General features: G+C 41.2%; 1 protein-coding gene across 1 annotated transcript in view; it reads left to right on the forward strand.

Annotated features, from left to right (window-relative positions):
* Positions 1 to 11,388: 11,388 nt before the first annotated feature.
* ANTXR1 (ANTXR cell adhesion molecule 1) overlaps positions 11,389 to 13,864 on the forward strand; it is a 256,016-nt gene continuing 253,540 nt past the window's right edge. Inside the window, exon 1 of the mRNA XM_020878572.2 lies at positions 11,389 to 11,924. Coding sequence (XP_020734231.1) covers positions 11,773 to 11,924 — 152 coding nt within the window. The 5' untranslated portion in view covers positions 11,389 to 11,772. The remainder of the gene's footprint in view (positions 11,925 to 13,864) is intronic.

The raw sequence follows: 13,864 nt of genomic DNA on the forward strand, positions 1-13,864 counted from the left end.
GCCTTGTGATATGTTGGTTTCCTTGGCCAGTGCTGACCTCTCCCTCTGTGTTCTAAATCCTCGCTTCCTGTCTCCTCACACAGGCACCACCTCCTCTCCTCCCCTCCTCCCCACTCCCATCTTTGATCTTTCACATTGTTGGTCTTTATAGTTCCTTTGTCCCTTCCCCATCATGGATATCAACTAAAACATCTCCCAGCTTAAAAAAAAAGAAATCATGCAAATAAGTAAACACGAAAACCTGTTCTAGCCTTGTCCTACCTCCAATTCCCTCATCTCAGATAGTCCCTTCTTTACAGCTCCCAAACTCGTGTTTTATACGAATTGCATCCACTATTCTTCAATGTGTTCTTTTTGTTTCTAAACTATCTGATTTGTAAAAATGACTTCTGAGTCCTTATCCAGATGAATATATTTCATAGTTGCCATCATAACCTACAGAGATTCTAAATTTTTCATGTCATAAGGCACCATGAACAGTTTCTCGTGTTTTACCGTCTTCCTGTGTCTTATTTTTATTTTTTCTCAGGGGGACGGGTAACTTAAAACAACATGAGCTTATTATCTTATAGTTCTGGAGGTCAGAAGTCTGCAATTGATCTTTAGGGGTTAAAATTAAGATGTCAGCAGAGCTGTTTCTTCTGTAGACTCTAGGGGAGAATCCATTCTTCGCTTTTTCCAGCTTTTAGAGACCGCCTACACTCCTTTGATTGCAGGCCCCTTCCAGCCATCAGATCACTCCAACCTCTGCTTCTGTCATCACCTCTCATTCCCTGACCCTTGTGCCTCCCTCTTTCACTGATAAGGACCCTTGTGTGTATGTGGACCCACCCAGATAATCAAGGATAATCTCCTCATCTCAAGATCCTTACCTTAATCACATCTGCAAAATCCTTTTGCCTTATAAGGTAACTAGTTCACAGGTTCTGGAGATTAGGACATGGACATCCAAACTGGGAAGTGAGGTGAGGTGGTGGAGGGCATTACTCTGCTCCCAACCAACGGTAAGCTCATGAAGAAGCCTAGGAAGTGATCACCATGAAAGTCAAAACAGACTTAACCTTCCTGTGTTTTATTTTTAATGGCAGATAATGCACCATTTTATTATTGACCCAAAACCAAATATGTATATCATTACAGATATATTGTCTATACATATGATATGTGTGTATATATGTATATGATTTTTGGTATTGCCTTCAAAGTTTATAAATTACTCTGTGCTCTGATTATTGTTCAACTTTTTCTATTTTTTTCACTTTTACTGGGGTCTCCTGCATTGCAGGCGGATTCTTTACCAACTGAGGTATCAGGGAAGCCCCTTTATTTTATAAATATCTCCCTATATTTATATCTAGCCCATGTGATTGTCACTTTTAACAACAACATGGCATTCCATTGTACTAATAACCCAATAGAATGAAACAAACTTAGCAGAATTCCTTAGCGAGAACTTTGGCAAAATCTGAAGACTCAAAATTTTTATTCAAAATTTTAAAGTCACATAGTTTAAAAGTCAAATTTCTGAAAGTCTTATAATAAAATGTTCCTGTTTCCTGTCCCACCATACTCCCCAGTTCTCAGTCTCCTTTCCCTTTTAACTATTTTAGGTCATTTTTCTGGCATTTACACATGGCTGTATCTCTAAATGATGTGTATACACTGATATATTTTAATTCATTAACCTCAGATATTATCCACTGACTTTCTATTTTAGAGGTGAGATTTAGCTCTCCTGGGTCAATCACATCATATGAGCTATGAATTTCTTTCTTGCTTATTGGCAGTGTCCTTTAAGGATTTAAATAGTTCTGCTGGAATTTCATTGCATCCACTAGCTTTATTAACAGCAGTGCTTCTTAAGGCCCACTGAACTTTGCATTCCAGAATGACTGGCTCTGGGTAACTAACCACACCATTGTAGTAATCTGGTTCATTGAGATCTTTTTTGTACAGTTCTTCCATGTATTCTTTCCATCTCTTCTTCTTGATCTTTTCAGCATCTACTAGGTCTCTTACCATTTTTATCCATTACTGCTCCCATCTTTGGGCAGAATGCTCCCTTGATGTTGCCAATTTTCCTGAAGAGATCTCTAGCCTTTCCCCTTTTGTTGTTTTTTTTTTTTTCTGTTATTAAACACTATTCATTGAAAAAGGTCTTCTTGTCCCTTCCAGCTATTCTTTGAAACTCTGCATTTAATTGGAGAGTTTGCTTTTCGCTTCTCTTTGTTCTTCTGTTATTCATAAAGCCTCCTCAGATCACCACTTTGCCTTCTTACTTCTCTTTTTCTTTGAGATGGTTTTGTTTGCCTGCATGGCATGGTTCATAACATCATTGAGTTATGCAAGTCCCTTCGCCATGACAAGGCAGTGATCCACAAAGGGGGCTTCAAATATACTGATATTTAGTAATGAATTTGGGGTAGGTCTATTTCTAGCCCTCGTTCTGAAGACTCAAAGGGTCCTTTCAAGCTAGAAACTTATGTCTTTAATTCTAAGAAATTTTGATGATTTTTCTTCCCTTTATTTTCTCTGCTCTCACATTCTGTAATTCTGTTATTTGGATATTGGACCTCCTGCACTGGTCCATTGTTTCACCTATGTTTTCTACCCATCTCTTCCTTCTTGTGGTCTTTTAACTCCACTTCCTTTAAAAAAAAAAAAGTCTTCAAGCTTATTTTCCATTTATTGTTGTTTTTTTCATTTTTATTTTTGTGTTTTAATTTCTAAGAGTTCTCCCCCCCCACCCCTGAATGTTCCTTTTTTCTAGCACCATTTATATTAATCCCCTTTCATAAAGGTCAACAAAGAACTAGTTACTAAATCTAATGAAGGGTATTTAGTTCTTATTTTCTCACCTTCTCTGTCGTGATTGATACTCATGGTTACTCCTTCTTAGAAATGTCTTATTTTCCCTCTGGTTCCTCATTCTCTGTCAAGCTGTGTAAAAATGTTCATGATCCCCAGGCTCCATTCTTGACCTCATTATGTGGCGCTCTTCACTTGGCCTAAAGTGATATGTAAGTGTACTCATGCCGTCAACTTCTACACTCGTGACTTACACTGCTCTTCATCCAGTCACCATTCCAGACTGTAAGATTCACACAGATGAATGTCTTCTGCATTCTAACTTTCCAATTAAATATGAAGCAGCAGTATCAATTAAGAATAAAGAAGGGTATGTTGGAAATTCAAAGAAAAAGTATAAATAGACATCTTAGAGAGGAAGAAAGTAATCCAACTCAAAACACATAACAGGACCACCCATGTAGATCTGAACTACAGCATCAATAAAGACTTGTTGTTTTAATATTATGTTAGGAGAACATGCTTAATGAAGAACTATCCATTTGTGGAAAAAGTATTCTGAAAATTCTACTGTATCCATAGAGTTTTCTGAATTGAATGTTTTTCTTTCCCTTTTTTCTCTTTCCCATTGTCCCTGAATTGACTGCAAGATTAAGAACTATATTTTAAGCTGATCCCATTACTAAGCTTGTGATGAATTCCCTCCACACTTCAGTTTCACAATTTCTGTTTTTAGACACCAAATTCTAAAGCTTTCTTTAGAAAGCTATCACCTGAAATTTTCCCTCTACCTCTGAGAAATCTGATTTCTAGAGGACAGTGTTCCAGGTGTTGGAACAGGTCATCCCAAAGACTGTGGTCCAATAGTGTATCACTGAGGATTCCATTATGTCAGATCTACTTCTCCTTGGAATTGTCATGGTGGGGTCTGGAGGAGATGAGGAGATAAGTTGAGTTTTCTCTAGAAGGTAAATTAACCACACTCTTGGACCTATTTATATATTTGTGCCTCCCAGCTAAACTCAGCAAGGTCCACATTGTATTCATCCTTATATCACCAGTGTAAGCACAGGCCTGCCTTATAGCAGTTATCCAAAAACTATTTTTGAATGAATGAATGAGTTAGGAAGAAGAAATAATAATGGTTGTTTTCTATAAATTGTTAGATCTTAAAAAAAAATACAGTACCAGAAAGAAGCATCACTGATTATAACCATTTCCTCAGATATTTCTTTAGAGTTTAGCTCTCTAGCATTCTTGGCTAGCAGAAACAGCACTGGTGCCAATAGATTATTAATAGCCCCAAAGCATGTTTTCCATTTGTTTTCTGTACACACCCTAGGAAACCATCAACTCCCAGTAGATCCTGGATGAGCTAAAATCTTTATCTTTGCATTTTTCAAAATTGATAATGTGAATGCCCATGGTACAGAAACAGCTTTGTTTCATTGGTGGTAGAAAAATCAAACACTCTAAAAGTGGTTCTTCTAAACTTATTCTTTTCCTCCCTAGAAGAAATTCACATGCAATTTCCCAGAATCTCTCAATAACACTAAAAGCCAAAATCTACTGTGTGCTTCCTGAAGGCCACATGTAATATATTATCCCATTGAAGCCATACAACAATTCAACGAGGTAATATTAACCCAATTTCACAGATGGGAAATTGTACTATAGATAGGTCACTTAACTTGCTCGGTCACCCATTAAAATGGCAGAGCTGTGCTTTGCCCCAAATAGCCTGTTGTGCAATTACACTATTTACTAGTGTGTGTCCTGACTAGTGCTCAAATAGTTTATGGGAATTACCCTTAATTCTACCTATTTCAACAGATCTCATCAGAGAAGGAAAGGGTATAGATGAAAAAGAAATTGGTTACCGTAAGGCTGTATTAAACTATATGTGTCCCTGTAACCTCCACATCCATTTCTGATATTTTACAGAGATATATATCTTGAAAAAACTCCCTTGGTTATTCCAGGGTGATTAATGTCTTTGCCCCCACATTTCACACTTCCCCCCCCCACACACACACATGTGTTCACACACTTTGGGAACAACTGCTCTTTTTGGCTTAGAACTTGGACAGTGGCCACTACCAAAAATGTTGAAGGAGTTATGGGCTTGACGGGCCTAGGTAGATTTTTTATGTCATCTTCAGTTATAAACTGGTCCAGGATCTCTGAGTAAGACCTTGCTTTTGAATACCATGAAATATGCCAAGACTGAGCAAAACTGGGTAGAAAAGGGCTGAACTGGTCTTGTATGTACCTTTCTGCTGACCTTGAGTCATCTGATAAAGCTTCCATTAGGCATTTGTAAATTCTGGACCTGTCAGTACCCTGGATTATCTGTACTGGTCCAGTTCATCCCTCTTCTGGGTTCTGCATTTGATGGGCCTAGTCTCTACTCTAGATGAAATAAATATTTTGTTTGCAAGGCTTTGGGTCTTGTGAGGCTCTAGGATGGATTTCTTTTTACAATATGTTGGTATGAATCATGGATTATTCTCTTGGCTGAGTCCTAGTAGGAATGTGCATAAGGCTTGTTGTGTTTGACTTTGAGCTTTGGCTAAACTCTGGTTGGATTAGACTAAAGCGGGTAGGCAGTTCAACTTCAGGCTGGGCTTGGATATGGTTTAGGAGCTACTGAGATGATCTGGAGGCTTAGCTAAACTCAGTTGTGAACCATATTACACATGGTCTATCTCCGGGATGATGATGACAGATATATGAAATTGGCTCTTTTTTTTTTTTTTTTATGGCTCTGAATTTATTAGAGTTGGGTTGGGACTGTGTTGAATAAGTTCTTTCTCTTCATTGGGGTGGCTATAAACAGGGGTTTGGGATTGCCCTAAATTGAATCAAGGGATATAGTGAAGTTAACTGATTTTTAAGCTAGACTGTGCTGGGCTTTAGCATGCTGGGTTTAGCAAGGTTTCGACTGTTTCAGAGCTGAGATTGTGGATAACCTGTCTTATGGAATGCATCAAGGTATTTTGCTATAAATCATGATTCTGCCGCTGGACTTGAAGCTATTACTGGTGACTTTTCTTTTCCTATGACCAAAAACCAACATTCAAATGATTCCAATTCTTTAGAAATATTGTTATGGACAATAAATTTCTCCTAAGAATGCTCTCTTGAAGTTTTGCAAATGGTGGTCCTATGGAAGATAAGCACGAAGGAAATCTCATAACAATGAGAAGAAACTTTTTTTTAAACTAACGGCTGTTTTGCCTTAAAGGGTTATGGAGTCTCACCAAAGCCCGAGGATCTGTGGGACCACCAAGACCTTTAAACATTGAACCTATTTGACTGACACAAATTTTGGCAGATAATGCCAGATCTGTCCATACTGTGAACAAGTATTTCTAAAGAAGTAATTATCCAAGTTCTCTTCAGTAGACTCTGTTATCTGGGGCTTCCAAAACCTTTGCCAAAAACCTAGACAAATGGTCCTTTGGTACCCAACTGGATTCTTAGAAGATTAGATGGCAATGTTATCAAGAGAGCAAACTTTGTTTTTGAGAGCTTGACAAAAGGGCTCAATCGTATGTGTTGAAGAGTAGGGGACAAATAATGGAGAGTGAGTCACTAGGGTCTGGTAGACAGGAAGGTCATATTTAACAATTTCTATCTCAAAGAAAGAAGCCTGGAAAATTCATGTGGAACAGTGATTAGAGTGCAGGATAAAGCCTTAAGATGGTCAGTCTAGTATAACAAAGTCTCCATCTTTTGGAAGCCAGGGAACTTGAAATTCTTGACATTCTTAAGTATCCTGGGATCCTTCTTTGTGTCATAAAATGTGCAAACATTCACAAGTTACCACCTATCCCTCTCTCTTCTTGACACAGAAGCCTCCCCTTCCTGGCAACTCACTGCAGTCCAACGGCTCCCTGCACTCCTCCACTGACAAGCTTCTTGGTGACACGATGACACACATGTCAGATCAGCGGGGTTTTCTCAGGGCTTATGCTCTTGACTTCCACACAATGTGGCACTGTTGACTGTTTCTTCCTCCAAGAAGCTCTTCCCCACCTTGACTTCTGGTTATCACTCAAACACCTTCACGTGCATGGTTAAATTGCCCTTGTGCTTCTTCAACCCCAGAAATATCTTTCCATAGCTCCAGCATCATCATTTATATCATTCTTCCACTGATTTGACTTTGAGAAGCAGGGGAGTTCCTTCCAGACTCCATATGGCTTTCTCTGTGAATCCTGGGAAGGCCAGCCAATGTTCTTGAAAGAGATTAGAACCCTGGCTACCCTTAGTCCAAGTGGAATATTTAGCATTTCCTTGAGAAGATGATAACATCTGTGGAAAGGTATCTTGATACTTGAATATCTCTGAGCTGTGAAATCAATCTGAGAAATGCTGGCAGGAATGCCCTGAAAACTCTTCCCAACTTCTTCTCCAACCTCAAGGAACTGATCCACCTTTCCCATTTCCCTATGTGCACTAATTATAAGTCTGTTACATTCTCACAACCAAAAGAAAATATTGCCAATTTGAAGAACCTGAAAATGTCTCCTCTTGAGGACCTGCTGAACCACCATCTTGATATCATACCAGGGACTTCATTTCTCTTGTTATAGACTCTGGACATCTTTGTTCTACTCAGCATTCCATGAGATTAATCATATCTCCATGGCTTAATATCAAGTTCACTTCATGGGTATATTTGGAGGATACCTCTCCATAGTGAGTGAAGCTGGCATAAACTCTCTAATTGGAAGATGCACATGAATTGGATTTCTCTGGGCTTGTGAGACAGAGGAAAAGGTAGAGTGACTTTAAAATCTAGAAATGGTCAAGATGTATATTAATGATTCCCTGATAGCTCAGTTGGTAAAGAATCCACCTGCAATGCAGGAGACTCTGGGTCTATTCCTGGGTGGGGAAGATCTGTTGGAGAAGGGATAGACTACCCGCTCCAGTATTCTTGGGCTTCCCTTGTAGCTCAGCTGGTAAAGAATCCGCCTGCAATGTGGGAGACCTGGGTTCGATCTCTGGGTTGGGAAGATCCCTTGGAGAAGAGAAAGGCTACCACTCCAGTATTCTGGCCTGGAAAATTCCACAGACTGTATAGTCCATGAGGTCGCAAAGAGTTGGACACGACTGAATGACTTTCACTTTATCTAAGATAGTGAAAGAAAAACAGAGGCAACTCGGGCCTTCAAGTATCTGAATCCATCTAACTCTCTGTCCTCCAAAGAACCCTCTCGGTCCCAGGGGAGACCGCTCCACTCTCTCCCCGCTTCCCATAACTGTTTCACACTGAGTTTCCCTCCCCCGCTTCCTACCGTGGGAATTCCCTCACTTATCTTTAACAATCACGTCTCTAACTTTGAACAGTTCTGTTAAGACTCTTCTGATCCCCCGCCAGACTAACTTCCTAAACTATAAACCCCTCAAAACATGCTTCTGTCACCCAAACTTTAAAGAGAGTCCAAGAGCATGAGGATGAGAGAAGACACTCCTAATCTTCCCTGACCCCGCCTGTCCCCCAAATCCCTTTCAGGTTCAAGCCCTTTCTTTTTCTTTGCCAATCCTGTCACCCACACAAAACATTCTCTTCAGTATGTTTTTCTATCTCATGTTCCTTTCCTAATCAGTTTCCCCTAGTTTTTGTGCATTCATCTACCCACTTAATTTTGGTAGATTTTCCTCACCTTCTTTCTCATCATAGAGCCGCAATGGGACCAGGAGAGGTTTTCAATTTTGGAGAGAGGGAAAGTATATGAAAAAAAAAAAAGACTTGGATAAGTTATTTTAATCTCCCTGAAATTATTTTTCTCCTGAGAGTAGTTATTCCCAAAGTATAAGTATTAATAGGTACAGTACTTTTCAAAAAAAGAACAGTTTCTTGGTCAACTAAGCTTGGAAAATACAGTTAGACATTTTTCCCCCTAAAGATAGCCTCAAATTTTTAACATGATAATAGGTATTTCTTAGTTGTCTATTATGGCATAATATTACCCTCAAAATTTGATGCTTGAAACATACATACACTCTCATTCCCTCATAATTTTTGTGGGTCAAGAATCTGTAATTGGCTTGGTTGACTGGTTCTGGCTTTGAGCTTCTCACAAGGTTACAGTCAAGAAGTCGACCAGGACTGCAACCATCTGAAGGCTTCACTGGGGCTGGACGATCCACCTCCAAGATGGGTTATTCACGTGGCTGGCTGACTGATGTTGGCTGTCAGCACTAAGCTTCCTACTACACAGACTCTTACACAGGGCTGCTTGAGCAATCTCATGACATGGCATTGGGTTCCCCAGAGGAAGTAGCACAGAAGAACAAGGAGGAAACCACAATATCTTTTATTATTATTATTATTAAAAAATAGTTGATTTACAATGTTGTAATTGTTTCAGGTTTACAGCAAAGTGATTCATATACATATATATTCCTTTTTAAGATTCTTTTCCAGTATAGTTTATTACAAGATGTTTTGAATAGAGTTCCCTGTGCTATACAGTAAGACCTTGTTGTTTACCTACTCTATATATAGTAGTGTGTATCTGTTCATCCCAAACTCCTAATTTACTCCTCCTCCTGCACTTTCCTCTTTGGTAACCGTAAGTTTGTTTTCTAGGCATGTGAGTCCATTTCTGATTTGTAAATAAGTTCACTTGTATATTTTTAGATTCCACATATATATTTTGGAGTGTGTGTTAGTTACTCAGTTGTGTCCCACTCTTTGCGACCCCATGAGCCCATCAGGCTCTCTGTCCGTGGGATTCTTGGGACATGAATCCTGGAGTGGGTTGCCATGTCCTTCTCCAGAGGATCTTCCTGACCCAGGGATCGAACCCAAGCCTCTTGGGTCTCCTGCATAGGCAGGTGGGTTCTTAAACACTAGCACCACCTGGGAAAGTACATATTTTAGATACCACAAATGATATCTTTTTTCTCTCTGACTTACTTCACTTAGTATGATAATCTCTAAGTTCATCCATGTTGTTGCAAACGGCATTATTTCATCCTTTTTTTAAGGCTTAGTGACAATCCATTGTCCATATATAACATATCCCCTTTATCCTTTCATCTGTGGGTGGACACTTAGGTGGCTTGCATGTCTTGGCTACTGTAATTAGTGCTGCTATGAACATTGGTGTCAAACAGTTCAATATAAAAAAACCAAACAACCCAACCAGAAAATAGGCAGAAGACCTAAACAGACATTTCTCTGAAGAAGAAATGCAGCTGGTCCACCGGCACATGAAAAGATACTCAATCGTAATTATTAGAGAAATGCACATCAAAACTACAATGAGGTATCACTTCACACCAGTCAGAATAGCCATCATCAAAGAGTCCATAAATAATAAAGTCTGGTATAAAGAGAGAGTGTGAAGCAAATGGAACCCTCCCACACTGTTGGTGAGCATGTAAATTGGTAAAACCAGTGTGAAGAACAGTATGGAGGTTCCTTTAAAAACTAAGAATAGAGTTATTATATAATCCAGCAATCTCACTCCTAGGCATACATCTGGAGAAAATTCTAATTTAAAAAGATGAATGCACAATATCTTTTATATTCTCAGAAGTCACACACCATCATTTCTGCTGTACATTATTTATTACACACAGTTCAGTCTCATTCACTGTGGGAGAGGAAGTGTGAATAGCAGGAGATGAAGAACATAAAGGAACATTTTGGAGGCAGGCTAGTGCAATGCATTAGGAATTTCCAAAATTTAGAGGCTCACAAGCTGAGGGGAAGATGAGTGTCTGGAGCAATAATCCTGAAATAGGGAGTACCAGTGTGTATTGAGGATCCCCAGAGTGGAAGACATCGGGAGATAAAACTGGAGTTCCCACAGGGAACGGGGTCCAGAGCCCACTCTAAAGAGAGTCTCTTGCTATAGAAAGGCTGCAACAGAACTTCTCTGGCAGTCCCAAACTGGTGGGAAGGTTCACATTCTTCTAAGCTGTTTGCTTCCTCTGTCTTAAATCAAAGATTGGATGAAAAAAGTCAAAGTTCACAGGCTGAAAAGAACTTACCACAGAATCTCCAAAATCGGAGATGGAGACCATCTAGAATGCTCTGCAGTTTCATGCCAGGAACAGCTTTCTGTGTGGGACTGTTTTTTGCTGTTTTCAGTCACATGACCGCATCCCAACAGTCTCTTTTATGATCTGCGCTAAGTGTACAGTTAGGTCACTTGGGTGATTCAGATCACAAAGGCCCGTTCTTCTATGCTCGTTTGTCCACCGTCTTGTTTGCAAAGATCCTAGCCTGGGGTCAGAGCCGTGGTGCTTGGAGTAAGTTCTCATCAATCGCTTACAGGGACCTTATCAGCGGACGTAGAACAGGAAAAAAAGAACAAGGATAAAAAGGCTAGCGAGTGAGGAACAGCTAAAAATGGGGAAGAAGTAATGGAGAATGAAAGGAAAGATGCGTGAGAAAATGGAATAAGAAACGTGCACAGCCAGGCTCCCTAGAACGCGGAAGAGTGCTTTCGCCGTCCTTGGCCACAAGGTGGCACCCTTTGAACTTTCTTCCCCCATCAAATATGAAAGGGGGGGAGTTGAGAGGAGGGAGAAAAGAGTAAGCACTCCCCCAACCAGGAACAATTTGAAAACCCACCCCAAAATATTTAAAATCTGGGACAAAGGACCGTCAGGACGGAACTGCTTCAATTGCAAAACCTCAGCGCTGCCTCCAGAGCGGCCCGCCGGCCCGAGTCAGGAGCAGCCCCTTTAAAAAAAAGCGGACTACAGTATTGGGATTCTTGAAACCCGAAACCTAGAAACAGAATCGTAGCGGAAACCAGAAGGAAAACCTTGAACTCCTCCAGACAATTGCTTCCGGGGAGTTTTTCGGGAGAGCGAGGGGGAATAAAGGGCCCGAGAGGAGGGCCCCTCGGATGGCGCGCCCTTGAGGGTCCTGGCGAGTTGAGGAGCGTGGGGAGAGAGGACCCTACCCTCTCCCTTGGGCTGCAGGTCATGGCCACCGTGGAGCAGAAAGCCCTGGGCATTGGCTTCAAGTGTCTCTCTTTGGCCACTTTTGTGCTCATCTGCGCCGGGCAAGGGGGACGCAGGGAGGAAGGGGGTCCAGCCTGCTACGGGGGATTTGACCTGTACTTCATTCTGGACAAGTAAGTGCCGTGAGTTGTTCCACCCTAGGCTAAGCTGATGATGCTTCCCCCCCCGGGCTGGGCTCCTTGGCAGGGTGGCTTTGGGACAGGCGCGCATCTCCAGGGACACAGAGGGGCCGCGGGAGGTGGCGGTGGCCCCAGCGCTGCGCCTTTGTGGACCGAGCGCGCGTCCCCATCCTTCCCGGCTGCAGGCGCCGGACGGGCAGGCATCGCTGCTTGCTCTCCGGACAGCTTCTTCTCTGCCTTGCTTTCCGGCGACCGAGCCGCCTGAGTTCGAGGATGGGAGTGTAAAGATGCTGTTGACCTGCTACCTCTCTGTGAACCCTTTCCATTTGCTTTAGAATCCTTGATGAGAAAAGCTTGCTTAGGAGAGGCAGAATCAGGCACGTCTAAACTAAGCGGCGTGGGCTTTTAAAAGTCAATCGTCTCTTGTTTAAAAACTCTGCTCTACATATTCCTTTTCCCTGGTTCCTCAGCATAGAATGTAGGCAGACCGAGCAGTTGGTGGAAATATAAGGCGGATTTCTCCACTCCACTGAGTTTGAGGCTAGGGAGTTCTTTGTTGTGGGGACGTCTTGCGAGTTGTAGAATGTTTTGTGAGTTGTAGAGTGTTGAGCATCCCTGGCCGCTACCCTCTAGATGCTGGTACCTCCCCCACCCCACTCCCCAACCCCCGTCGCCCCCACTAGCCTCTCTGTGGTGACAAGCAAAAATGTCTCCAGACATTGCCAAAAGTCCCCTGCAGGTATATTTCTCCTCCCTCTGGGCTTGAGAAACCCCGATGCAGGCGAAGTCAAGTTCTTGGCGATTTGACTGGTGGGCTACCAGGGAAGTGCAGGAGCCCTGGTTTTCTTGCAAAAATGGATGAGGCTTCAGGACTGTTCAAGGGAGAACTGAACTCTGCCCAATCCCCTGTAGACTTGCCAAGCCACAGTCATTCAAGGAAGCTGCCTGCTATCGACTAAAACGCAGCTTTAACAATAAAAAGCCCCTCAGCAAAGATCAGTGCTCAGCAGCGCTGTGTGAGCGCCCCACTGCCGGGACAGGACGCTTGCTGTTACAGTGGAGGGGACATGAGTTTCACAGACTGGAAAGTATTTGCGAGTTGGAAAAAGAGTCCTGCAAAATAAGCTGGCCAGCTAGACACCAAATGTGCTTTGCAGTTGCCCCTGGAGTTTGATTTTTTTCCGTAAATGCTGTTTTGAACTCCAGATTCTTTGGATGAAAAGGGAGATCTCTTTCCTGCAGATTTATGAGAAGGTGGATACTGAAAATATACTCCAGTGCTAAGAAATGGAATTTCTTTTGTTACTTCTAGTGGCTGGGAGCACCAGCTCACAGATTCAGACTGTCTGAAAACACAGATACCCATCACTGTGCTTTTTTTTTAAAGCCAGTTCAGAAGAACATACAGGAAGACTTGAAAATGGACAGAATCACCATGTCCCAGAATGGAACAGCTCCACACTGCAGAGATATCAAACTCTTTCCAAATTACCTTATAAATTGAATTAAACTTTAAAATCAGATTTCTAAAAGAATTTTGTTGGTGAGAGGAATTTAGCAAAATGATTCTAGGTTTATCTTAGAGAAAAAAAAACAAGTTATTAAGAGCTAAAACATTTTGGAAAAAGAATAATGAATACTTATATCTCCAAATATTAAAATATACTGAGGCAAATTAATAAAAGGCTTTTTAAAAAATGGTTCTTGAACAAATGGTTGGCCCATAGGAAAAGAAAAAGTTTCGATTTACACTTTACCCCCACCACCACCACCATGATAAATTCCAAGAGGATTGAAAGTTTTAATGTTAAACATTTAATTTAAAAATAAAGTATTGAAAGAATTAGAAGAAAATTTATATGAGTATTACTGTAATCTTAGATTTGGAGCTATAAAAGCAGAGTAGCAGCAATAAAGAAAACTACAAAAAGATT

The sequence above is a fragment of the Odocoileus virginianus genome, chromosome 2 (assembly GCF_023699985.2).
Source record: "Odocoileus virginianus isolate 20LAN1187 ecotype Illinois chromosome 2, Ovbor_1.2, whole genome shotgun sequence".
Taxonomy (NCBI): domain Eukaryota; kingdom Metazoa; phylum Chordata; class Mammalia; order Artiodactyla; family Cervidae; genus Odocoileus; species Odocoileus virginianus.